A 27,097-nucleotide genomic window follows, 5' to 3' on the forward strand; every position below is an offset into this window, starting at 1 on the left:
ATAGCTGGCAAACATCTCAGTCTGAACCTGAGTGAGGGAAAATGCAATCCCTTCTATGGCATAAAAACACTAGCATGGACACAGTGTTCACATTTTCTTGTAGTGAAACCATAGAGCGTATGCTAGCACACCACATGCACACACAATCACTGATATCCTCATCAGGGAATACAAGCAACTGCTTATGATGACCATTTTAATCATAACCACAGAAACAGCTTAACAAGCAGCAACTCGGGTGAATAGACCACATGAACTAGCAACATTTCCATCAGAGCATTCAATGCCATTTACCTAGCAGTGCAAGATGCATTTGACTATTGACCCATCGAGGTCAGTGCTCACAAACTGATTTTCCACAAACTGGGCGATTTGAGTAAATCATACAATTTCGGTAATCTTGAATTAATCTTTGGTTGGAGGTAGTTTTTAAATTCAGCAGTTACTGTCAGCTGTTTAACAGTTATCATTGATGTTAGAAGCTATTTTGATCATTTATCTCACATTTTCTAGAACACTCATTTTTGTGTACACAAAGCTTGTGTTTTATTAAACAAATCGCACAAAACTATAAATCAACACTGTAAGTTGTATATAAATTCACCAATGGAAATGTTGCTACTGGCACAGACAAGGTCAAATATCAGGTTATACTGTTAGCAGGTCCAAACACAGACAATAAAGTGCACAATTTCAGCAAATAAAATACAGTGCTGTTATTTCATTACATTTTCATTAAGTTAGTTTTAATATAATTAGGAATGAGTTAAGTGGGTCAGGAGTCGAACACTCTGGTCCTGGAATTTTAGACATGCATCTGGGTTGCATTTCATTGGAATACATAATTGCTTAATTTGAATTTAATGAGCCTAATTACTTAATTGGATCAATAATTTGGCAAAATTATTGTGGTTAGTCATGGGCTAAAATGTGCTAGCATTCCAGGAACAGGGCAGCCAGGGTAATAATGCACCAAACAGAGGGTAGCTACCTCAAAAACACACAAACATTGCGACAATACACAAGCAATACAACTACAGCATTTGCAGGCTTTTCCATATTTTAAGTCACAACAGACAAAACTACAGGCCATTTTGTTTAGCACCCTCAAATGATTCAACGTTGTTGGAAGTACACACAAAGTAATAAAACACCCTTTCCCCCCAAACCAAAACAAGCTAAAAGTGCAGTGAACTTTTTTTTATTGCAAACCTTTCTGTGAGATATTGATTTGTTGTGGAAGTAGGTAAAATAAGAGAAAAACATGATGGAAATCCATCGTAGAGTGAACACTCCAGTGTACAGTACCTGAATTACTATAGCGGTGCTTACAAAGGCTGGTCCTAAGAAGTTTAGACTTACTTGTAGACTCAAATGCTCGAAGCATCTACATCAGTACCTTAAGTAAGGCTTAAGTGCTAACTGATCTCAGCAGTGTAAAGTACAATTCCCATGACTCCTCCCTCCAAACAGTGAATACTGGAATGAATAAATGGAGTGAATTTCCCAATTCAACAAAACGGTGCTTCTGCAGTGTATTAGAGAACTATTCAATTAAATATATAAAGTGAGGTTAGGTTCTGGAAGGCTTCTGGAGGACTAACTCCACCCACAGGAACTAATGCTTTACAGGTCATGTAGGACCTCAAGGACAGTAGCGATGGACCAGGCCTGGGACTCGCAACTGAAGGGACAGTACTGGCCATTCTCATTGGTCAGTTCTGGCAGACCCTTCCAAGAAGACCTGCAAGAGAAAAAATCACACAATGACTTGAGGCCACCGCTGACCGGAAGGTTCAACGTTCACATTCAGATTATAATGAATGCTGTGACGTAAATATAGGCGGGATCCTGCTCTTCACACATAATGTACTTTTCTGGATACACAACATGATAAATGCGGACCAGGGCAGTACAGAGACAAGGAAACATGCCTCTGCCACCCCACTCACACAATCTCATGTGTCTCTGTGTCTCATTTACATGAAAGAAAAACAATCTTTCCTTTCTGTTCTCATAAATCTGTTGCCATTTCCAATAATCTAAATAAGCAGCACTGACAAAAAGCAATGCACACATACCACAAGACTGCTACTGTTTATTGGGACCTGAGGTGGTGATTTACCTCTCTAGGTGTACATAGTGTCGAGACAAGACATTCTTGACCAGGTACACCGTTTCATCGTATGCCTCCTGTCCAATCATCTTGGCAAAATGAAGCTTGGCACGTAGGAAGTAGCCCACTGGCCAAAGCCATTCCTACAAGCAACAACAGTTACAGTTTTTAAGATTACTGGACAAAGTCACTCTGAATGGCGTAACGCTGCTGAAAACTCCAACACTCACAGGTCCTTGGTGGTAGTTGAAGCCTTTTGCAGTGTTGTAGTTGTCATTGTCCAAAGCATTGTCATAGACACCACAATACACCATGTCGCTAGGAGAGAGAAAAAAAACACATTTAAGTATTACCTCAGTCCAAATGTTGCTTCCAATCTATTATGCAGTCCGCCAAAGCCCAGAATACATCTACAATAATGACACTAACAATTTGCGTAGGCATATACCCAAAAATGGGCAAAACATTCTTTTATCCATTCATAACTACACCTTTTAATTTTTTGGCAACATTTTCATGGAATGCATATGCCCTGATGAAGACTTGGCAACCAACAGGATTTGCATTCATGCGAGATGTGTAAAAACCAGATAAATAGTTATGGGGCGGAGGAGGCCTTTACTCTGGATCCAACGTCTTCATTCCCAGAGGACCTAGAAGCTTCTTCTCAGCAATCTCCAGAGCCTCCCAGGCTCGCTTTGTGGTGAACAGCTCTGGGGCCTGAAAAACAATGGAGCGCAGGAGGAAGGTGTGGTCACATGACTGCAACAATAAAGAATGCTGGGAATTCAAACTAAACACAGAAGGAAGGAAGGAATAAAGGCCACTGTGAAGGCAGTCTCTGACTGTATGGGAAACGTAAAAGTTAAAGAAGGGTGATGGAGTAGGGATGAAAATAACATTTACTTAAGCATTTGGGTAACCTCTTTAAAGCTTTAATGTGTCTTTAGTTGCTCCTCAACAGGTTTTCTGGGTTCATGGCTTCAAACATAATTCTCTCAAAACAAAACTTTCCCCATCGTGTCAAAATAATGATAATGATAGTTTGCCACATCACCAGCGTGAACCTGGAAAATTGTATTTTACCAATGAGGTTGGAGAATGAAGAGATGAACATTTACACTTTGTTTGCCAATATGTACAGATTCCTGCCAACTGGGAGCACATTGAGGCTTAAATCCTCGATCTTGTGAATAAGCTTCATGCAGTAGAGAGTCCGATTGTGGACCTGCCTGTGTTGGATCTGTTGGTTTCTGCAAACTTCCAAAGCTCACCTATACAGACCACACCTCCATGTTTCGATTTAATAATGATGATGGCATATTTCTACCTCTTGTGGTGTTTACCTACCATGTGAAATACACTTTGGTAAGTTGCTTTGACTGTAAGCATCTACTGCCTAAATTGTAAATTACAATTATAAATTTTAACTGGGTGAATCAAACAGATAGGACAACCCAAGGAGAGCTTACCACCACCATGGCGATGGTGAAGTTCGGCCGGAGTTGGTAGTCACACCAGGGGCTGGAGGCTCCGTAGCTGTCCTTGTAGATCCCTCGCTTGTGAACCAGGTCTGGGTGCTTCTCATTGGGATCCTTGGGGTCATGTGACACATAGAACATCTTCTCAAAGTTTTGCTGGATCAGGTCATTCCACTCATCATAGGACCAGGAGACCTCCACATCTGCAGAAAGACAAGGGCCATAAAACATTATTGAGAAATAAAACTTATTTTTTAAATTTACTGATTTGACACATACTTTATTCCAAAATGGATTATAAGGTGAAGAATACTAAGAGCTAATAATAAGGAAACCTACAAACAACAGGGTAGACAGATTTCACACAAAACTGTGTAACAAGAGAACTAGAACACTTAAACCAAATCACAAAAGTTTGACATACTGTAGATCACAATAGTTAGACATAGCTTGGTAACGAAGTGGCAGAAGAAACAAGGTAACCAGTCACAGTGTGATTGCCACGCAAACTTCTTAATAAAACTAGAAATGGGGAACATTTTGGATATCCTTATAGTATTTGATATATGTGTTTTTGGTCGATTGACTATGCTATCTACAAACCAAGTCAACATTGAGTATCATCTATTTCCAGAAAACTTTCATTTCAAGCTCAAATTAAGCATGTTAAATGACAACTGTAAGACAGATCATGTTCATTTGGCAGTTCAGTTGTGTACACTGGACCAGAGAGCCTGTTGGGCCTACATGACCCATTTAAAGAAGCTACAGTATACACAGTGTGGGTGATCATGCGACACTGACCGTCTCTCTGGACGGTGACCTCAGCATAGGGGAAGAGTCCTTCCTCGTACAGATCCACCAGCCAGCGCACAGCTGATTTGCTGAGGCCCACAATCTCCACGGCAGCGCCGTCCCTGAACCGTGGACGGGGATGTCAGGAATACTGTTCCCGCTCTGCCCTCCTCACCTCCCACCCTGAGGCCACACCCCTACTATCCCCTTTCAAAACTAGTGTTACATACCATCAATAAAGCTACATAACCAGTTCCTCAATATCCCTAGAAAAGTATGTAGTCAAAGGCTCAGATATTTCAACCTCCTTCCACAAGCATTGTGGGCAAAACTTGTAAGGTTAATTTATTCAAAACACAAACATGAAGCTTCTCTAGATGATTGTCAAAATTTCTCAGAATATAAAAATCAAGCGTTTTATACCAGCCTCACCTGGGGGTGGCGGGAATCCCCTTGTTACCAGCTTTTTCACTCTCCCCCATTTTGTCCATCCATGTCCCGCAATTGAACTTATTCCCTCCTGACACAAAGCCAGTCTCTGGGTCAACATTCACCACCACGTTGAACCCTGACAGAAAACAAACACAGGCAGATGAGTACAAATAAGCACAGCATCAATTCTGCACCAATTAATAAACTGAAAATTCACCAGAAGGGTGTTAAATTTAAATTCCTGAACTGGCACAATAAACCACATGCCACAACTTAGGTTGGTATTCTGCTGGTTGAACACAGGCTGGGGCTTACCTTCGTCCTGCATGTTGCGGTCGATCTGTGGTCCTGCGTTCCTCTCCCTGAACTGGATTCCTTCGGCATGCCTTTGCATGGCCTCCTGTATAACCTCATACAGGGGCTGATCCTGGGTTACAGGGAAATCTATCAATCACAGAGCACCCAGCATACTTCCCATGATCCCTCACCTATACTCAAACACAAGATTATGGCACTACATTCACTATGGAAGCATAGCTTGATAAGCCTTACAGAAACCGGTTTGGTCGAACCAAATAGGATGGCTACTGAAGTTTTTAAATACGCTTTAGCATATTTATAACTTTCCCTGAGTTTATAGTTTTCATTGATGTAGCCTACATATAGGAGCCATTTTAAAGGAATGTGGGGGACTTTGGCCTCTGGCCAAACTCCCAAACCAACTCACTCATCATTCTCTCGTCTCACAGGCTAAGCTACCGTCTACCCCAAACCCTGTGAGGATGAGGCGACCGCATGGGACCGATCTTGGTTTCAAGGAGCGTACCTCTACCCCAGGCTCCTGGGGCTTGGTGCAGTCGGTGGGGTAGATGCGGGACACGGGGCACTGGAGGATGTCGGTGCCGTCGGGCACCAGCCTGCAGTAATCCTGGATGCACTGCAGCCACCACCACACGGCATCCCGGCAGTTAAACCTGGCGTGGGTTCCCTCGCCAAGCAGGTTGGGGATCAGACCGTGCCTCAGCGTCCCAGCGAAGGCCAGGATGATGTTCCTGAGAGTGGAGAAAAAGATTCAGGAAAACGCTCTCATTCTTCCCTTCAGCAGAAACCTTTAACTGAGGTCTGTCAGTTTAACAAGAGTGCATTGGCAGCAATGAGTTTAACATAGATTTAAGTCATTTTTGCATACAGAACTATGTTAATACATGGAATAATTTGGCTCAGCAGACACCCCTGGAGTGTTTCAGGACCAGGTTAGACACAATCTAGATATTCTCTAGACTGCATACAAAGCCAAGCTGGCCAGAATAGCCAGTTCACCTCAACAAATGTACTTATGTTCTTAAATCGGGACAGAAAACGACACAAAGCTGTTAAGATTCGGGCAGCATTCAAATGATGGCAATTTGAATGGGTTTGTTAAGTGACAATAAATGTACACCTGCATTGGACTTTATGTGCATTACTGACATTCAGCATTAAGGCTATTTATCCTTTACAGGTACTAGAGTTGACATTAGAGAGACCATGTGGGAGAAACCATGTTAAACCAGAAGGTTGTATATACCTCTGAAAGTTTGGCGTCCATAGCTCCACCTGCTTACAGGAGTTTTGAGAGTGGAATGCATGTACATTTGCATTACTGTAACGGAAACACACAACGCTTGCAGAACTGAACCCTAAGTTGAACTCTGGAGTTTTACCTGGCATCCAGGTGCTGACCAGTGAGCAGCATGAGGCCACGCAGGGCGATGAAGGTGTCCCGTCCCCAGCAGCGGAAAATTCCAGAAGAGAAATGAGGAAGACCTAAATGAAAGTGGAAATGGAAGGACAGGCATGGGTGTTACAAAGGCAAAAAAATTGTATGGTCTGATGAGGACAAAAAACAAACAAAAAAAAAAAAAACACTTGGAAAGTGTTGGACATTCCAAGCTTTTATAGCAATTAGCCTGTTAGGTGCTAATGACTTTCTGTGTACATTTATGAATCCAATTAAAGCTACATTTTGATTTTCAGCAATGGCAATGAAGGAAGCAGTTGTAATTGCTGACTTTATCAATCATACGCTGCAGTGCTACTGTTTTACCCCTTCTTCAGTTCTTTTATTTTTTCAGAAAATACACTGAAGCCTGGATTCAATCAACATTTGTCTACAACATTTTTTCCACCTCACAAAACAGTCTGGGGAGTTTCAACGATTCTCAAAACAAAAGGGAAATCTGTAAAAAAACAATGAAACATTTTATTTGCAAGCCAGTGTAAAGGACGAATGTTGATTGAATCCAGGCCTAAGGCGTAAGAGCTGGACCACGTGTACAGAGAAAAGCTCATGTCTCCAGACGCTGTCTGTCTGCCTGTCTGACCTGCTGCTAAGGAGACGCAGCACTGTTCCTTCTTCCCGGTGCTGTCGTTCAGGCGGTATGGCACGTCCTCCAGGTCGGGGGACAGGGGTGGCAGGGCGGGCTTGCGGCCTACCCCACACATCTGCACTGAGCCCAGGGCCAGGAGCTTCACAAAGGTGGACCCGGTCTGGACAAAACTGAGGCCCCCAGACAGACATTACTCAGAACAAACAAGCAAGGAGCAACACCTCACAGTAACAAAACTACACAGGTAAAGTTTCAGGAAAACCTGTCTTTGCTCAGTGAAGGCACAATTTGGCGGCTGAACAAAATTTCCACCATTACTTACTGCAGTGTTGAGGATATTGCTTGATACATTATAAACTACAAATTACAAATGTGCAGTCAGTCAGATGTTTCATAATAGAATCTAGGTAGCACAATGCTGTAACTATTCATGGTCACTTCTTACAGAAAAGTGTAAGAACACCATCACTAAAGCAAGACTATGGTTACTGTAGAGTGCACAGTAATTCATTTAAATACCTTGTTTAAATGTTCAACACAAATTATCTTCTGTAGTATGGGGCCACTAACTAACAGTGCAGTCACATGCGTAAAACCTACTTTGACATGTTATCAAAAGTAGCATCCAGAGCAGTGGTATATGCCCCGACCAGGATGGCGTCAAAGTAGCAGGGGATGAGGTATCGTGGGATGTGCTTGAGGTACCCAAACATGGCCTGGAACCACTCCCCCACCTGTGGGAAAACGTGGAGTTAGCACACGAGTGTAGCGAGTGTTAGCAGAAGGATGCTGAAACACTGTTAAGAACATGGACCCGATAATTTGTTTACTGTAGGGAAGCTGTGTTAAAAAGCCGCTTGAAGAGGGTATTGCGGTTGGAGGGGCGTGCCTGCAGGCTGCGGGCGTGGCGTTTTCTCACCTGTCCAAGGGGGCCCCCGCGAGACAGCAGGCGGTTGCTCACGTAGTCGATCATCCAGTCCCCTTGCCTCAGGTTGTCACAGAAGGGGTGGCCCAAATCGTTTTTCGCACGAATGTCGGCCATCACTGACAAGAAACCTGCGGGCAGAACATGTGCGCATGATAGGTTTACAAAAAATAATCACGCCGTGATGTGCTTTGAATTTAAATTAGTCTAAGAGTGGACTGATTCGAAGTTCTCCATCAACATTAAAATGTAGACCACATTCTGTTCCTGTGTAGGTCATGTGACTCTCCGTAACATTCCAGAATGCCCCTTGTTGTTGCTGGGTGCTCTTCCACTGAGATTGTACCTTGAAGGCCACCATACTTCAGAGCCACCCAGGAGGGGACGGTATAGCAGCCCCCGCCATCTTCCTGCTCCTCAGCATCGCAGCGGAACAGCAGCACGTTCATGTCAGCCAGCGTCAGCCTAGACATAATTCTATGGCCCAGAGAAGAAAATCTGGGTTAAACAAAGACACTCAGATACAGACATTTTACTTCACATTTTACGTAACATAATACAAGATGGGTATGGCTCTGATATCTTCATGGCATTGAAGCTGTGCACTGGAGTTTCTACTTACGATTTCAAAGGCTTCTTGAGTATAGCTGGAGCATCGCTGTCAGGTAGACTGCCAGATTTGTAGTGAGGGCTGAACTGGATCAGGTGGTTCCGGAGCACACCCACCAGCTCCTGGGCCTTGGGGTCCAGACTCACCCTGCACAAAAGGTTTGGGGGGGGGTTAGAGCATGTGGGGTGCTTGGACTTCATAAGCTGAAACAATAAGCTGGCATGATGATTGCGAACCCTGTAACCCTTGTTTTGAATAGTGGGGAGGGTGGAGGGAAACTGGCACAGTTTTAAGGTCAGAGTTTGTTTGGTTAACCTCGCTTAACCCTTTCCCAACTGGCACTGCAGGTTGTTATCTTCTCACTGATAAGATGTCATCCTTCCGAAGAGTTTTACTGCTCAAACTTTGACCGTCAAAGTTTTCATATTTACACTCTTCCGCACATTCCTACAATTTTTTTGTTTTGTTTTTTTCTTCTCTCTTGTCTAATCCCTGTCCTTTTCATGTTCACTCTGTGGCATTTTGTCCGACGGTGAACCTGATTGGTCTCGGCTGCGCTGGCTGGTGGAGAGAGCACGCGAGAGAGCATTAAATTATCAGCCCAGGTGCTTAAAGGTGAGTCGCTCTCCACAGTTTGGGGTCGAGACTGGGAGCACACATTGAGAGAGCTAGTTCTGAGTTTCGTTTCATTTTCTTTTGTTTTTCCGAGCACTACATGACGGAGAAAGTGAACTGCTGATGAAAATCTAGGAACTGAAAAGATGTTGCTCAATTTTGCTTTCTTTTGTCTTTATTATTTCAGTTTGTTGTTTTAGTTAATTGTTTTTGCCCGGAACCCGTGAGGGGGAAGGGTGAAGGTGTTTGATTATTTAATTTCGTGTTTTTGTGTGCGCTCTCTCTCTCTCTCTCCATGTGGCAACCAATGGTGCTCTCCCGGAACCCCCGCATCTCCCTCCCTGGGGTGTCATGCTGGCGTGCGACACACTCATTCACGGGATACGGTACACATCTCTAATCTTCCCACTGAAATCAGTTGTGGGGTGGAAACCGTTTGGTAAAACTGCACTGGCCCATTTAGCAAAGGAAAGTAACCACAAGGCACACAAATTACCTGAAGGCGATCACACTCCCAGGGGTCAGCCGCTCAAACACTATCTCCTGCACAAACTCGTTGGGGCCCTTCGACGTCACCTCCGCCTGCTTCACAATCCTGCTGTCCTTCAGCTGCAGTGCGTTAGAGGCAACACGACATTACGCAGTGACAACACATGTTCCAGTGTCACAAAGCACCAGCACACAGCCAGAGACACACAGTAGTTGATGTAGACGTCAGACTGATTAAAAGTGAATTCTATTCAGTTCACTATGCTACCTGTGAATTACACGCAGAGTAAATTACATAAACACAAAGACTTTAGTATTCAAACTGATATCTTTGTTTCACTGGAAATCAGCAACTAACCTTATAACCTTATAGACAACCTAGATGACAACTGAAATCCTAAATAATTTTATTATGTCTATGCTAGTTACCTTGGCTATGTATGTTTTTATACAGTCAAATAAACAAGCAAACAAACAAAGCAGTTCCAAATACTTAAAACAAGACGATCTATGAAGCCGGTTAGTATTTTTACAGGTCCATACCAGGTAACACTACAATCTCAGCAGGAAAAATAAGGATTAGCTGAGCCTTCAGTGTTTTTCAGTTGTCAAGATCTTAGCCACAATGTCAGAGCTAATTTAATTAATTAGCCCTCATTGTGTATTCTGAATGCCATGCAACTGGAACTATGGAACAACAGGCAATAAGCACACAATGCAAGCCTGTGTAAAGAAATTGGACCCTCCTTGCAGTTTCCCACAATAAAAGCGCAGAAATGCTTTATGGATAATAAAAGACCTGGGGTGGTTGGCTGCTACCTCCCAGGAGAGGGTAATTACAGGTAATGGCGGGACTGTACCTGGATGTGCTCTGTGATCTCCACGGTGTACTCGGGCATGCCATTAATGCACTTCTCGTCTTTCGTGTACACCCCTGCGTGCCTTTCCACAGTCCGGGCCTCCAGCACCACCTCCTCGATTTTGCCTGCAGGGTGAGTTTTGTTTGTGCGTTTACGACCTGGGCTCGGACACCCTCTCAAAGGTCTGAGCTCGCCGCTGGTTTACTGAAACGCAACTCAAACATTGCCAATAATCAAGATTAATTCATTTCCCCCAAAAAAATGGTACCTAGGGTGTTCCTGAGATGATTATGCTCAGACTAAGCGTTTGGTTTATTAAACATTTATGAACCTGCCTTCAAAACACCCACTGTGCTTGGGCTTGGTACATCCAACTAAACGCTCTTAATTGGTTCGGTTTCAAATACTGCACTTACTGTTAGAAAGCTTTGTACATACTGCAACTTCATATAAATGTTACATGAAAACTAATGAAAACAGCAATAAAGTTCTGCTTATGTCGGCACATTCTACGAGTGTCAGCCAAATAACAGCAGCTTAACTGCACCAAATACAACAGCACAGGTAAATATTATCACTGATACTTTAAAAATGTCCAATAAAACAAAAAAAAAGAAACAAATCAAGCATCATTCCACATTATTACATTTCACAGTGTAATTGTAAATTAATTGTAAATGTCATCTAATTGATATGCATTGGGCATACTGTGTCATACACTGAAAAAATATACATGCAAATGTATATACATTTGCAAATGAAGGTTTTCTTCTTCCAGCATGCCCCCCTTAGTGTATATACGCATGTGGGGACAGTGACCTTACCTGGAATAAACATGGGGGGTACCTCGTCCCTGTAGTGGTGGGTCTTGGGGTTGTGGAAGGCGGTGCGCGACACAGCCACCACCGACTGGTGCGTGCTGGGACAGTGCCGGGTGACGGCCACAATGTCCTCGTCCACCTGGTCCACGTACACCTGAGGGGACCACACAGAGGGGGGTTAGAGGGGGCCACGCAGAGGGGGGTTAGAGGGGGCCATGCAGAGTGGGGTTTGATAGGGCCACACAGAGAGGGGTTAGAGGGGGCCACACAGAGAGGGGTTACAGGGGGCCATGCAGAGGGGCTGCGGCGATGCGCAGCTCGCTCTACCCTTCGGGGGGTCCCGCTCACCTGGATGAAGCCTTTGGCTGCTAGCTCCTGGTGCAGACGGCAGAGGGCCACCTTGCCGGCGATGATGCCGCTCTCCAGGCTCACCTCTCCTGCCGCCTCGGCCTCGGCCTCCGGGTTCCACTTGGTGTAATGGCGCTCCTCCTTCACCACTGAGATCTGAGCCGGAAGGAGAAAGGTATGGGCTCAGTCAAAACCTTTCCAATTACCCCTGGCTATTACTACCATTATGGAAGGCCACACCAGAGTAGAGTCAAGCCATTTCCCAAAGGTTAGACATTTAATTACTTATCAATGAAACTACTCTTCAATGAAACCACACTCCATTCTATCTGTGAGGTAATCTTTTTCCTGAAAACATTTTATTAATTATAAACAAATGGCAAGTACGACTTATTTGGCTTGTGAATCTAAGGCCTGGAGTCAATCTCACAGCAGAACGCCTTGTCCTTGGCGAAATGATGTGTCAGCACCATCAGAATGAGCGTCATGGCCTTGAAAGATAAGGCCCGATAAAATGTTGTCATTGCGAACGCTCTGGTTATGACTGCAGGCTGCTAGGCCCTCAGGGCGTGAGGTTGTTCAGTACCTGGTGGGGCACGAGCTCGTCGTAGCCTCTAGTGCTGCCTATCGCACAGCAGGCCATGGAGACGATGGCAGCGCTGGGAAGGGAGTCATATGGAGAGCGAATCTGCAGCAACAAAAAAACAATAATAATACCAAGGCATAAATTAGACCAAACATATTTCACAACTGCACCACTTCTAGCTCATTAGTGTCCACTCAAAGTCCTTTTAGAGGCAAGTTGGTAAAAGTTCCTAGATCTTTCCACAGCAGCTCAGGCATTGACTTTGCAATACCGGCTGATATCTGCTAATGGTTTTATTAATGACCAACGCAATACATAGCTACCGATAAACTTCAGATTTGTGTACCCCATACCCCTGTATTGCAGATGTTACATGGATACATAAAGCAACGGACAGTTAAGTGCACAGGAGACATGCCTGAATAGGACACTCGTTGTCGTGGGTGACGTCCAGGAACATGGCGTGGGCGATGCTGGGCACCTGGGGCCGGAGGCTGGGCTGGACGAAGGCGCCCACGGGCTCGCCCCCGTAGCGGTACACCAGCCGGCCCTCCTCGTGGCTGTCTCCAGCGCTCATCGCCTCTGTGGGAGGTAAGGGGGGACGGGGATGGACCGATCTGACCGCTCAGTCAGGTTTATCAGGGGTCAGCGGCACATGCACAGTCTGGGTTTGCAGAAAACACATTCACACACAGAGCACGTGCTGGGTACACAATCTGTAGGCAGAGTATGAAAAACACAGCCATCTGAAACAATCTGGGTACAGAGTACACTCATCTGGCACACTCCAGGACCCACTGTTCACCTGATAATAGAAGTGAACTCAAAGTAAATGTCACCGCACAGTTACTGGCTACCTCTATGGGTCCTTGGTAGGAGAGTCCTACCTACAGTAATACACCAAAAAAAAAAAAAAGGGTTGCACTATGCATGTTAGCCATGATCCACCGATCAAGGTACTTGTGTTTTGGAAGTTGTTAGGATAAACCAGTACTGCTTCAAAAACCGGCTGGCTCTTCAGAGATGCTGAAAAACTTGAAATAATTATTTTTCTGAATATCAGTGGAAATACCCGCTTCATAAAAAAACTGGCAGGAATATAAAGGGGTTTTGCCATTGGGTAGAAGAATATGAGCAGCATATTTGTCCCAGGTCTTTGCCCAAACAAGTGAGTGACTATAAGCTTGTAGCAACTCCAACATTATGGGGGGTTATTGAAGCTTTGCTCTATAGTCACTAATTCTATGCATTTTCCTGGGAATAAGCCTCTGATATTCCACTTAGTACCTTAGTACCGTGCCTTTGCACACATCAGTCCTACCTCTGATGAGGGAGCCAATCCCAAGCCTGTTCACAAAGACATTGTCCAGGTCCTCACTCCCAGTGAACAGCTCAGCCACTGCGTACAGGTCTGGCCTCACAGCACGAGCCGCGTCCAGCATGAACTTTCACCCCACGAGGGATCAAACGAGCACGCAGGGAAAGGAAGCGGAAGGAAGGGGCACAGGAAGCAGGAGGACCGGGCAGGCGTCAATGAGGGGACGCGGCATGCAGGAGGGAGGAGGAGCATTTGGGCGCAAACCCCATGCCGCAAACCAATGAGACAGGAGAAAAAGAAGGAGGGTGTGTGGTGAGGGAAATTTAAATGAATATATAAAGATCCAGTAGTAAACAATGTCAAATACAAAAGTATAGAAAAGAGAAACCAGGGACAACAAAATATAATTATTTGTGGAATTGAAATTTAACATAAATAGATCCAATGCATAGTTGGTAAAGAGGGGTAGATGGGTGGAGCCAAAGAGAAAATAATAAGTGGATATTGAAGGGGTGAGGGGGTTGTGGAGGAAAAAAAGAACAGACAAACACAAAGATTTAGTATCATGCCCACACTTCAGCAATCCAAAGTTGCCTTTGCGGTCACTGTGGTCCAGTACCTCTGATCAGACTGGTTATTCCCAGCCGGTTCACAAAGACATTGTCAATCAGCTCGCTGCCCGTAAAGAGCTCTGCTATCACGTACAGATTGGGCCTGACCGCCCTGGCTGCAACCAGCATTGCCTACGGAGCGCAACATGGGTTACAGTGAGAGTGGTTCCCGCTGTACCCCAACAACACACATTTGTACGACAGTGCCTTACAAGCACTTTTAACATCATGAAAACCCAAAACATTGATATTCAACACACATCTTTTTTTCATAACATGATACTTGCATGGCTGTGAAAGATAAATTCTAAATTAATTAGTCTAAAAGCCACTTCTTACACCGTGAATATGCACCTAAATGTCATGGCTTGATGATAAATCACTATGGAAAAATGTCTGATAAATAAATATTGAAACAATCACTTCTCAGAACTGTCTCTCAAATGAGGACTCGATGGTGAAGTAGAAAGATGTGTGGCAGTGTGACCGTCTGAATCTCAGTTTAACGTATGCTAGTCAGTGGTGCTGAAGGGGTGAGGTCCTCTCAATCACACTGGGCATCCTATCTCATCTATATATGGGCATTGGGCAGTTTGTGAACCTGCAGTGTTGCACAAAAACCTTGTCAGTACAAGAATAATATTCTCAGAACAGTAAAAATTTGCTTATTTTCATATACGCCAACACAACATTGTGGTTTATAGTCACAGGGCGTTCTGAACCAACATAAGTGGTTGTTGAATTATGTAAAAATGGACACGGAGGTGTTTTCTTAACACCAGTGATAACATGTTGTTTATTTTACACGCACAAGCAAATTAAATAATTTGATTCTGGGCGTACCTCGGCTACATGGAGAGGGGTGGAGTGGCAGTTGTCCAGACGCACTCCGCAGAAGAGTTTGGCGGTGATCTCCGTGTACTTCTTCATGTGCGCCCACAGGTAGGGGCAGTCCTCCGGCTTGTTGCCATAGCGAAGCTTGACGCTGTCGCCCCAGCATACCAGCTCCCGTCTGAGGTAAACGTTGGAACCTGGGCGTGGCGTCGGTAGAGTGAGAACGGATCAGCGCGGAAATACTGCCAAGCGCAAAGACTTTACCGCACACCGGGCATCTTCCCCTGCCTTATAGTGCCACCTCATGGTGCGAATGCAGAATAGCACTGAAGCTGCTCTACTGGTTCTCAGGTCATAGTAATAGTGATTTTTAAGGTACTTTTAAACAGCAGTTGTTTGGCACCTGGAATGACAGGCAATTCAATTTCCTGTCACATCAGTGGCTCTGATTCTGTAATTAAGACCACAGTCAGTGTGAAGCCTAGAATCCTAAACAATGTTGGGCAAAAATATGCAATACATCATGTTTTAACGGTCCAAGTCTATAATTATTTGTGTGTATACCCAGCACACTGATGGTGAGGCTTTGTTGGATATTCTCAATGAATAAATACTGGTGTTATATCTAATTCAAAATCACAATTCTAGAACATAGCCAGTATATGCAGAATTGACAAAAAAAAAGCTTTACACAGAATGGCCAAAAACAACAGAAACTAGCACTAAAAGCTGACAGGTATGCTCACATATAGGCAAATGCTTAAAGTTTCAATATGTGACTGCCATTTCACAATGTACAACTTTTCATTCTGCAGCATGCTGTGCCCTGAATGTGCCGCGCTCAATATTGAATGCACATGCTGATCATCTGCTACTACAAAACCAAACCCATAAGAGCCTAAGGCAGCTGCTGCAGCTGACCTCCCATCACACCCTAGTAAAACAGATAAAAAGAATGACAGCCAGGAGTCCCTGGCACTACACCATGATTTCACAAAACGGCAGGAAACACGGATAAGGTGAGACCTGGCTCGGCAAAGTTGCGCAGGGGGTCATCTGCCATCACCCAGCCGTTGTGGGCCATGAAGTGGCAGGCTTGGTCAGCCTCGTGAATGAACAGCAGTTCCTGCTCCAGCGTCATATCCTCAAATGGGAAGGTGAAATATCTTCAGAAGAAACATAACCAAAATATTCAGTGAATATTCCATTCCAGCACAGCTATTTATTTAGGTTATTGAGTGAAAACAAATTCATACGTAGAGCAAATGAAGTGAAGTGTCAAAATTGCAATTCACATGTTGACCTAAAGGTGGTATGAGTTTTCATAAAATCTTGTACTTTTCTTATAAATACTACAAATCCCATTTTTTCTTCCTTTTTCATACAATTAAAATGACATTTGACACAAAAAACATCTATAGTAATGTTTTTGCATTTAATGTACATTCAAATATTTTCACATTTTAACCTTTAAAATGTATGCTTAAAGCTGCCAACATAATGTTAAACCTATATTGCAGATTCTTGAGAATGCACCCACCTTGTCACCAAAGGGTTTTTCCTGGTGATGGGGCCCAGCTTGGGTCCATGGTCAGCGAGTCGTTCATAAACTACATTTCCCAGAATGCAGTTGATAGCCTGTGTACAATGAGTGGCAGTTGTAAAAATCAATTTACTAATGAATAAAAAAAAGATTCACTTTTGTCCAAATTTGGAATGCCCCATCTCCAAGGGGAACCCACCTGCTCCTGGTGGTAGTACATCTCCTTAAGTCGTTTCTCATTCATCTCCTCCAGCTTCTTCCGGAGGCTGCTGCAGCATTGCTCAACAGCTGCTGGGCTGTTGCAGCAGAACAAACAAACAAAAATTCTGACGTTAAAAATTCTGCTATATCCTTATCTCACTGCCCCTTGACCAGCTTCACGGCCACGTGGTGGATCCCAAACCTAAACAAACATTCCGGTCACCGTGGTATATGTGCGACTGGTTAGGGTGCGTTTCGGGACAAGCACCTGTGAGGGGCGAAGACCGCCAGGGCGGTGTTCATGTCCACGGTGCAGCCGAACCGCCTGTACTCAGGGTCCTCGATTATGGTCAGCTGGGCCTCAGCTCCTGGCTTGCTCTTCTCGGCTTTTCCTGAAGAGGTGACAGAAGTTCAGGGCAGCACACGTCCAACAGAAGCACAGCTTCCACACCTGGCACACAGGTCTACACTCTCATTTCACTGTACATGCTTTTTAATGGTAAAATAGTGCTGTTTTCAACACCTCTTAGGAGATATGGGATGTGCAGGAGACTCACCGCTTTCAACCAGCTTCCGAAACTGCTCCACAGCTTCGTCCACACCAACTTGAAAGAATTCCCAAAGTTTAATCTTGGGAAAGACATCCCTACTGAAGACGTCACGGATTTTCTACAGGGAAAATGTAATAAAACCATCATTTATAATTTCACCATCATTCATTCTATAATACTCATACTTACTATATGGACAATATGATTTTAAGCATGTACAGTAAGTTCCATTATGTTTGGGACAAAGATATATTTTTCTAGATCTGGAAGAAGCAAATGCCTCCAAACACACTAGATCGCAGTTCATCCTATAGCAAGACAATGATCCCAAACATACAGCTTAGCAACAAAGGAGCAACAAAAACTGTAAAATTTACTTGAACGGTATAATCAGTCACCTGATCATAATCCAACTGAACATGCGTTTCATAAGCTGAAGAGAGAATTTAAGGCAAACTTAAGCCACCAAAACAAGCAGGGGCTGAAGATGGCTGCAGTTCAGGCCTGGCAGAGCATCGCCAAAGAAGATACTCAGCACCTGGCGACATGTACGGGCCACAGACTTCAAGCAGTCATTGCATGTAATGGATATAAGACAAAGCACTAAACATGACCACTTTCATTTACATAACGTTAATATGTCCCAAACATTATGGCGCCCTGAAATGGGGGCTACGTTTAAAAAGTGCTGTAATTTCTACATGGTGAACCCAAATTACATAAAAATAACCTCAGTTAATAAAAACCGAGAATGTGCAATTTAACAACAAGGAAATCTAAAATTGTAGAGTACAGCGGGACTCACATCGAGGTGTCCGTTGTGCTGGATGAGGGCGGGGAGGCCCTGGTCCTCATATTTCCCATCGGCGATGTCGCAGGTGAGGTGCCACACTGCCCTGTCCAACACCCAGGCTGGCTTCAGGTGTGGGGAGTTCACCAGGTTGTAGCCACACTCAGGGTGGTGCCTGAGCCACGGACTGTTCGCAGCTGCACAGGAGAGAAAAATTTACAAAATAAATGAAACCCACTTTCTTTCTAGTTGTACCTGTATGAAAAAAATAAAAATTTATAAATGCATAAATATAGTATATTACAGCACTGCGTTTAGCAGACACCCTTACCCAGAGGGGCACAGATTGAATTTTTGCATACAGAAATTCAGTACCTTGCTCAGGGGAACAACAGGGAATCAAACCCATTACCATTGAGATTTAGCTCCAGTTCCCTAATCATATTCCGGCAGTTCTGCTTATTTACCTAATTTATTGCTTTTACATTTCTACAATTTTGGAGAAGTTGCATGGGCCAGGTTCTGCCACTATGAACATCTGTTCCAGTGCCGTGAACTATGTTGTAGGCCTCATCCGAAACTTTCCAGTCTGCTTTGTCACTCCCTGCCTGCTGGCTAGCATTTTACTCTCCTTGTTTCTTTGTTTCCCTTTGTTGTTACCTTATGGTTCTAGTGCTTACTCTGTCAAAGTAAAAAGCAAATGCTGCCTACATCCAGAACAAGGCCGCAGTTCTGATGCGCCACTGAACATTGCCTCTCCTCACACGAGATCCAAACCTGGGACGTGATATTTAAGTTGAAGGCAGGATAGTGTTTCATTGACTGTGACATTTGCAATGCATGTTACCACCCGAGAGGACATTTTCATGCTGCCTAACCACATATTCGTAAAATATAGCATCAAAAGAGATACGTTTCCTCAGTTCCACCCCAGACACCCGCAAATGAATTAAAGAAATAACAAACACACATACACATTAGAATCTGGGCCCAACTTTGGGCTGCATTCTGAAATAAAATTCTTATTTCTGGTTTTGTATTCCAGTCACACTTACTATATCCATTTCCAAGTCTATGCATACCACAGAGGAGAGGTTTCTCTCTGACAGAACACCTTTTCCACCAGACAGTTTTACAACACAGATGAAGATTTACGAATGCCATCTTAGTCATCACTATACCATCGTAAAATGTCAATGCTTCTTACTTTTGGGGCCACATATTTTCTATTTTTACTTAGACATATGCACTGTGCAAATGTGCATTGAAATACTAATGTATGCAGTGCTATACTTTCAGCAGTCTGAGGACAAGCCAAATTCTGCAAGGCCACGTTGCACAACCATAGCAACAAGGGTCAGTATCTTAGCAGCAGCGGAAACTACATGAACAATTAAGCAACCGAAAATATGACAAAATGACATGCAAAGCATTTTCGCTCTAACCTCATAAAAAAATAATTGTACATTTTTTAATGGTGCTAATTATTCAAACCATTGCAAGCAATGGGCACTGAGATTATAGAAATTGTACCATATGCAATCTGTAAAATAGTCATATTGCTCCAGCCTAACTATATACAGAACTTAAATTATGTAATAAAATCTTGTTCCTTTAGCAGATACTGTCATTTCTGTAAACAGTGATTGAAACAATTCCAATTCGTGCTAGCTTCGATTCAACCACACCCTCGCTTGCCACTCTCATCAGCAAAGTGCTTGTTGTACTGAGTCGTGTCCCACCATGGTAGGAAGAAAAACTGTTCTGCAGACCTGTAAGTGTGGCCACACTGTTCGGATGCAAGTTTGATGATACTGTAGCTTGCGTACAAACAGAGACAGCTAAAACATCCAAAGAAACCTAAGCCGAAAGCATGGGGGACCCTTGTTCACATAGATGGACTGTTATCTTTCCCCATCACAGTTACACATTAAATATGTGATGTTTCTACAGATTCACTCAGTAAACATCACTCAGTGAATCAGAATAATGGCGTCTTATAGAAAGACCTGGCAGCATACTAAATGCAATATGGAGAATGACCATTTTCCAGATTGTTACAGAAATTGAAAACTCAGCAATGAAGTACCATGATGCAAGTAACATTGAGTAAAGTTAGAAAATCTGTTGCCGGTTTGTTAGCTAGCTAGCTGTATTGTAGTATTTCAAGCATCTTTGCTGAAGTTATTCATAAAAGTGTACGCAGTGGTGACCAAACAAAAAAGGAGAGCCAGGCAAATTGAGCAAGTGACTCTGGAATTAACTGGAAGCAGAGGTGCGGACCTGTGTGATTGTAAACCACGTCCGTGATGCAGAGCATGTTCCACTCTTTCTTCAGTTTCTCTACCAATGTGCACACATCCATCCAGGTGTACTTCTTCTCAGGTGTGGAGAAATCCGGGTTCAGCTCCAGCTGATTGGCTAGGGAGTAACAGGAACGGGATTTGCCCAGAACCTGCAGGGGTGTGAAGTGGATCATGTTGTAGCCTGAAAAAAAAAAAAGGAAAAAAAAAATACCTCTGCTTTAGACAATTAGCCGTGCATGGCTTTAGTAAAGAAATATCTCCATTTGTAAAAATACTGGTAACTGCTGTGCTTTCACATGATGCCTACTGGCTGGATGCATAAAGAAATGATTCATAGAAAAACCCACAGTCAAACCACGGAGACAGAAGCACACCAAACGTCAATGTAAAACAAGAAGAAATGACAACTTGTTTGCCTGTCACACAAGTCATCAGTATGTCCCTATTTATTTATTCCCTGTACTGATATTTTTTAATCAACTTTTTTAAAATAAACTTTTGATATTCCAAATATCTATTTCTGGAAGACCATCTGCACCGTCACAGGAGGGTAATAATTAATTTACCCCATTTTAGCCACAGGCAGCAGAAGATAAGAAAGATCAAGAAGGGGCTAGGCAGTGTGGCTATTCTATAGGTGAAAAGTAATGCAAACACAGGCTTGCTTAGCTGAGCGATGCAGGCAATCAAACAAGCAATATCCAACATGTAAGCCTGACCTTGCTCAAAGGGTATAACAACCCTACTTGGTATTAGACTCCACAGCCTACTGTTTCCAGGTTTAGCTCCCTAACAATCACAAGCCTCTTGCGAGGGACCGCCCACTCCTCTCACCCGACTCCTTGGCTACCCGGAGCCTAGCTGGCCACTCATGCAAAGGTCCAAGGCACTTGGACAGGTAGGTCTGAATGGTGATGCAGTCCAAGGGCAGAATGTGGTTGTCTGCACCTACGCGCAGCACCGGATCCACCACAAAGTAGCCTCCGCCACTCTTCTCCTCCTTTCTGCAAACACATTAGCAAATAACCCATTGGCTGTTATTATTGTGACATCAGCATGAGGGTTGTGACATTGTGTTATTTGGTAATAAAAACAATTTCAAAGCGTTTGTACTATGAACAAACACCAGGTAGAATACAGTTTACACATAGTCCTAATGTTTAAAAACAAACTCTTCTGTGACACATGTGCATTATCAAAATCCTCATTTTTAGCCTCTCTATTACACAATACATAATACAAATAACTTAGAGGGTGTATTTGTTAGATATACATTTCTTTACCATATTTTAATATATAATACTAGTATGACTTTGAACATAAAGAGTAATTACCCATGTCCAAAATAATATTGATAAGACCCTGCTATTTGCAGGTCCAGGGTGCAGAATTTGTCAGAGTCATCCTCTCTCTCGGTGGGGTTGATCCATTCTAGGGTGCAGAACTTATGGCGCATAAACTTCTCCCCTTCAGAGGGGTAGTTGGTTCGGACTTGCACGGGCTTCCCCTGCAGCGTTGGGCCCAGGCGGAACTGAAGCTCGAAGCCTTACAGAAGAACACAAAAACAACTGAAACAAAGCTTAGCACGTGAGAGGATGACATGCAAAGAATGTACAGTATTATCCTGTCATTGTTGACCACTAGCACTGCCAAACAGTGCAGCTGTGCAGCCATTATAGTTGCAATATCGCAGCAAGATTCTTATAAAATGGCTAACTCTGTCACATATGAGCACTGAATTGCGGGAAGGGCACATTCTTGCCAAATAAAAAAAGACCAGTAACACTGTCACCACTGGTTTTGCAAAAAGAAATATTGTTCTCCATAAAGAACATTTGAAATTTTGTCATTGCATGTGAATGCTGTGACTTAGTATTCATTGTCTTTGTTCACATAAAAGCATATGCATGCATTCGTAATAAAAAGTTCATCTTAAGAAACTCCATTAAAATGTCGGGGGGAAAAAAAACCAAAAGCAGTTGAACCCCAGACTGTCCAGTTGAGTGTACAACTGATATCCTTTTGAAATTAACTTATTAGTTAATTTTCACAGCTTGAACTTCTTATAAAAAAGGCCAAAATCCACACTTACGAAAAAGCAACCTGTTAAAGGTTACCAAGAAGACACCATGTATTCAATAGCGCCATTCATTTAGAACATGACTATTAGATTACTGTGCCCTGCAAAGACAAATTAAAGCAAAGGAGATTAGCATGTCCTGACTTCATCGTAACCATATATGCCCAGCAAACTGTACTGTGCATAATCACATGCATTTCCCGTCTGGAATGTGCACACGAAGCATGGCACCATAACGGTGCAGCTGCACAGTGTATTATTTTACAGTTATGTAACTATATGTTAGCGTATAACCTCCTGAGACCCAGCAGGAAATAAATTATTACATTTGTTACATAGGCTAATACAAGTGTATGACAAAAATGAGTGTTAATATATTGTTAATATATTAATATTGTCAATAATAATATGTATTTGATTGTTTATTGAATGTCCCTTGTAGTGTAGTGGTTTCAGCATAGTAGAACAGGCCCTACAGTATATGGTTCTTGAGATTAAGACCAGAGACTGAATGGCCGGGTTTTTCTGACAATAATAGCCCACCATGGCCCCTGACAATCTATGGAAACTTTGCCACCTCTTTTCAAGTTGGGTCTAACTGTGCTCGACTGTGAAGGGATTTTAACAGCATTATATCCTATCTCCACAAATCTGTTGATTATTTTGATTAGGAAACTGGCCAGCTCCTTTAACTGAGGTGGCCAATGGGCTTCAGAAGAGGTAGTGCAAGACAGGAGGGAAATAGTAGGCCAGAATCTCGAATCCAAGCCTAGAAATATAAGCATTCATAAAACTTAATACAGTTTACAGTTCCCCATGAATCAAAGTACGCTGCAAATAATTCCTGTTTAAACCCAGCCAAAGCTGGTCAAGCTGGTTTAAGATCTATTTTTGACACTTTTAGCTGATCAACAAACAATTCACCAATTTTCCAGCCTATCTAGTCAGCTAGACGAGCCGCATTGCATAGCTAGAGACCAACTCTGACCAGCCACAGACCAACTATGACCGGTTAGAAGTGTTGAAAACCCAATTTAGACCATTATACACCAGCTTCAAATCCCAGCTGGTCTTAGCTGGAATTTTCACAAGGGTAGACTGAACACCAAACTCAAAAGATGTTACTGCATTTCACTACTGCCAGCATATTAACAAGACAGCCAGACCTCTTTAAATAGCACAAGTAGAATACTTTCCTCACATATATGGCATCCAAATACCTCTTGAAATGTCAAATGTAAAATAATGTGACACAAAAAGTGGTGCCTAACTTCCAAAAATAACAAAATACTAAAGGCTACATTATTTTGAACAAAAGGAATGATCGTGTAATTTTATTCTTATATCAAAAGTACCATTTCACTGTTAAGTGGTAGGGGACCTAAAGAAGTAGGCCTAGCACATGAATTTCTCCCAAAGGTCAGTCCAAGAATAACAAGCAACAGTAGCCTGGGTAAAATGCACTCACTCAGGATACCCAGCATGGCACTCACAAAATACTATGTTGTGAAGACTTTCAAATGATGTTGTGTGTAATTTAGCACATACATGTCAAATAAAAGGGTAACTGTGGTACCTTGGTCCAGTCGAAATAGTGTCCTTTCAAGCTTCTCCATGTCGTTCAGGACCAAAACTCTTATTTGCTTGCTGTGTACCATTTTCACTCTCCTTGCGTCACTGTTCTTCAGAGAAAACGGTGCTTTGAAATTCCCTGAGAAAACATTCGTAACAGTGTAAACATCAACCAACTGAACATAGTCGTCTACCCAAACTGCACACTCTTGTGCACTGTCATATACAAATATTGCTAAATTCCAGTAATTGCATCGGATAGTACAGAACCGTATATCCTCGTTAACTGTATATCCCTTGGGTATAATGTAACCAGATATAAAGCATGTGTCATTCCTTCTCTCTAAAAACAAGCTCTGACAACTGCGTTAAGAGATAATACGAAAATGCATATTTCGCTAATACTGACACACAACTACACAACAGTAAATAAAATCTGACATCAGATTTAAAAGTTAACAGCAAAACTGCAAATATATGAAGCAGCTTCTTTAGCCTACTTTCACAGTTTTCAGCATGCACTTTTGTAGGTTTTATTTTATTCTGTAATGAAAAGCAGATTCTATAGGTAACAGACAAGCGAGGTACGTGCTGTTCTTTGGAAGATTATGACATCCTATCTGATGAAAATTCAACTGTAAGTTTGTGTAGGCCTGTTTACCCTTCAAATACTAAGCTGCCTAAACACAGATAGAAAGAACATTAGGCTACTACACTTGCAATCAACATTTGCAATCGACATTATATCGGCATTGTACTTCAAATCAAACCACTGAAATCTTACACGTTCGCGTTCAAACCACCGACCATGCACCGACTCTATCATATAATGTACGTTGTAGCGAGCTGCAGGCTAGCTTGTTGCTACCTCCTGAAACAATATGAAAATGGACTCGAAACCGCCCACTTCAGGACCATGCCGCCACAGGAACTAATAGGCTAACATACTTCTGATGGAGCTGTTTGTCAACGGTCGGAAATTCAATCTAAGAAATTAAAAATCTATTTGTTTTAGCATAGCCTATATTTATCAAGCTACGTACAGGCAGCGCTTTGATTAAGCCAGGTTGACTGAGTTAGAAAGCTCATATGCCTACGTGACCAGTGGCAAGATAGCTGGTTAGAAAGCTACCTCTTAGAACCACAAATACAGCAGTGTTATGAGCTACATATCTGTGTGCACATAATACTACATATGTGCACAATATAATCAACAATCTGCATATGCTTTCTGGAATGTTATTTGAAAATCACCTTGTTTTTCCTGGTTTGCTCTCCGCTGCGGATGACCCTTCTCAGCGCAGCCAAGGGGGCGTGCCGACAGTTACCCAATGTTATTGTGAAGCATAGACATGCATATTTAACTAGAGAGGTGAACATGCCTTCAGCTAACCTAAGTTTTGTGAAGTCCCGGAAGTAAGCTCCTATTGCGCATACTGCGGGAAAAAACATTGGAGCTTTCAAATGGGGAATGAATGGGGAAATCAGGCCTTTGAAAGCAAAACAAAACTTTCCCGATGTTATTCTGTGACTCGTTTAACGATAGTTACGTTTCATTTAAAAAGCAGATTGTAAAAATATAATATGTAGGCTAATAAAATACATTTTAATAAATATTTTTCGGAAACTTCTGTACCAAAACAACCATTGATTCACAAACGTCTACACATAATGAAATGTATGATACAAAAAACTGACAAAATAGGTTTTCTTTGGTAGTTAAATCGCCTTTGGTTTACAACATTGAATTCAATGAGCAGCAAGCGCTTTTGCTCTCAACATGCGCAGTAGAGGCTGTTTCCCGTTACTTCATCGGCTTCACCGCCTGGCCCCTCCTACCCTCTCCAGTTACTATGCTCTTTGTTGTGGAGCCACTAGCTACCGTATTACTACGAATAGCATAGTAAACTATTAAGAAACACAGCGTACTTTAAAACGTGAGAATGGGCATAATGTTGACCGACTAGCCTGTTTCGAATACCGTTAAGAAAAAAGGGCACGCGTTTGTTCTGTTTGTTTGATGTGTTGCAAACAATATGTTGCAACTGTCCTATGTAGGCAAATAATAAAGTGAAAGTGTATAGTGTTGGCAGCCTATTCGGGAAACCACAATATTTCCAGATCGTATGCGCTACGGTTTTCTGAACAGCAACTCTTACTTTCAGAATACAGACTCTGTCTCCATCTTGTGTTAGATCTCAATATGTCCAGTTTATATTTAGGTTTGAGAAATAAAATATTACAGTTACAATGTGCCTATATCTATCTTTGCAAACTGGGCCTATAAAGGCTGTAACCTTATGCAGCAATTAATTGGCCTACAGCATTACTTGTTGAAAAAATCTAAAAAAATAACAGAATAGACCAGAGCAGAATATGTTCCAAACTGGTTAACGCTACTCGTGGTCAAATATGAGCAATGCTGGTTTTATGCTGGTAAAGCAGGTATAAAATAGGCTGGTAATGGAAATTGGCTACAATGTAAATGTAGACTAGCTGTACTGGTAGACCAGTTTTTTTAAGCTGCTCGTGTGATGAACATGCTGGTTGATCAGCTTGTGACGCTAGACCAGCATGGTTCTAACACTATAAAATGTTATGTTCTCAATAAACTCTTAGAGTACAAATGATCCATGTTGGACTCACATTCTGTAGAGTTGAATTAACACGACATTTTGCTCTGAACATGTTGGCCACCAGCATTACCATCTTCACTGACCTCTGCGGTTTTTCAGCAGGAATTGCACTGAGATTAGTTTTGTGTCTTTGTTATAAAAAAATTATTGACGCCACGCATAAAAATCTGTTTAACTTGTCCCTTTCATGCGAACTAATCCAATTTTT

At 42.7% G+C, this 27,097-nt stretch overlaps 1 protein-coding gene across 3 annotated transcripts; it reads right to left on the minus strand.

Annotated features, from left to right (window-relative positions):
- Window positions 1-169: 169 nt before the first annotated feature.
- On the minus strand, window positions 170-25,656 carry agla (amylo-alpha-1, 6-glucosidase, 4-alpha-glucanotransferase a). Of its 3 annotated transcripts, none has more exons than XM_035422977.1 (34): window positions 25,508-25,656; window positions 24,258-24,392; window positions 21,936-22,146; window positions 21,436-21,605; window positions 20,579-20,782; window positions 18,311-18,492; window positions 17,512-17,623; window positions 17,223-17,346; window positions 16,953-17,049; window positions 16,751-16,848; window positions 16,237-16,376; window positions 15,220-15,407; window positions 13,769-13,892; window positions 12,866-13,029; window positions 12,448-12,549; window positions 11,862-12,017; window positions 11,517-11,667; window positions 10,693-10,817; window positions 9,840-9,952; window positions 8,741-8,875; window positions 8,465-8,595; window positions 8,113-8,249; window positions 7,794-7,927; window positions 7,188-7,363; window positions 6,528-6,630; window positions 5,651-5,876; window positions 5,140-5,251; window positions 4,825-4,960; window positions 4,402-4,514; window positions 3,589-3,800; window positions 2,739-2,836; window positions 2,347-2,434; window positions 2,126-2,259; window positions 170-1,744 (listed from the first exon to the last, which is right to left on the minus strand). In XM_035422977.1, the coding sequence occupies exons 2-34, from the start codon at window positions 24,337-24,339 to the stop codon at window positions 1,627-1,629; spliced, it is 4,596 nt and encodes a 1,531-aa protein (XP_035278868.1). In that variant the 5' UTR covers window positions 24,340-24,392; window positions 25,508-25,656; the 3' UTR covers window positions 170-1,626. The 3 variants fall into 3 exon arrangements, with proteins under 3 accessions (XP_035278868.1, XP_035278870.1, XP_035278869.1); XM_035422979.1 differs by lacking the exon at window positions 13,769-13,892 and adding an exon at window positions 14,385-14,508; XM_035422978.1 differs by lacking the exon at window positions 25,508-25,656 and adding an exon at window positions 25,038-25,171.
- Window positions 25,657-27,097: the final 1,441 nt, after the last annotated feature.

This window comes from Anguilla anguilla, chromosome 6, assembly GCF_013347855.1.
Source record: "Anguilla anguilla isolate fAngAng1 chromosome 6, fAngAng1.pri, whole genome shotgun sequence".
NCBI lineage: Eukaryota > Metazoa > Chordata > Actinopteri > Anguilliformes > Anguillidae > Anguilla > Anguilla anguilla.

What these genes read in the sequence shown, in the direction of transcription:
- agla (XM_035422977.1), bottom strand. Translation starts at nt 24,339, where the DNA reads ATGGTACACAGCAAGCAAATAAGAGTTTTGGTCCTGAACGACATGGAG. An exon ending in TCGGAAGCTGGTTGAAAGCG is followed by an intron (nt 17,347 to 17,511) that starts GTGAGTCTCCTG and finishes TCACCTCTTCAG; the next exon opens with GAAAAGCCGAGAAGAGCAAG. An exon ending in GGTCAGCACCTGGATGCCAG is followed by an intron (nt 5,877 to 6,527) that starts GTAAAACTCCAG and finishes CTCCACTCTCAG; the next exon opens with GAACATCATCCTGGCCTTCG.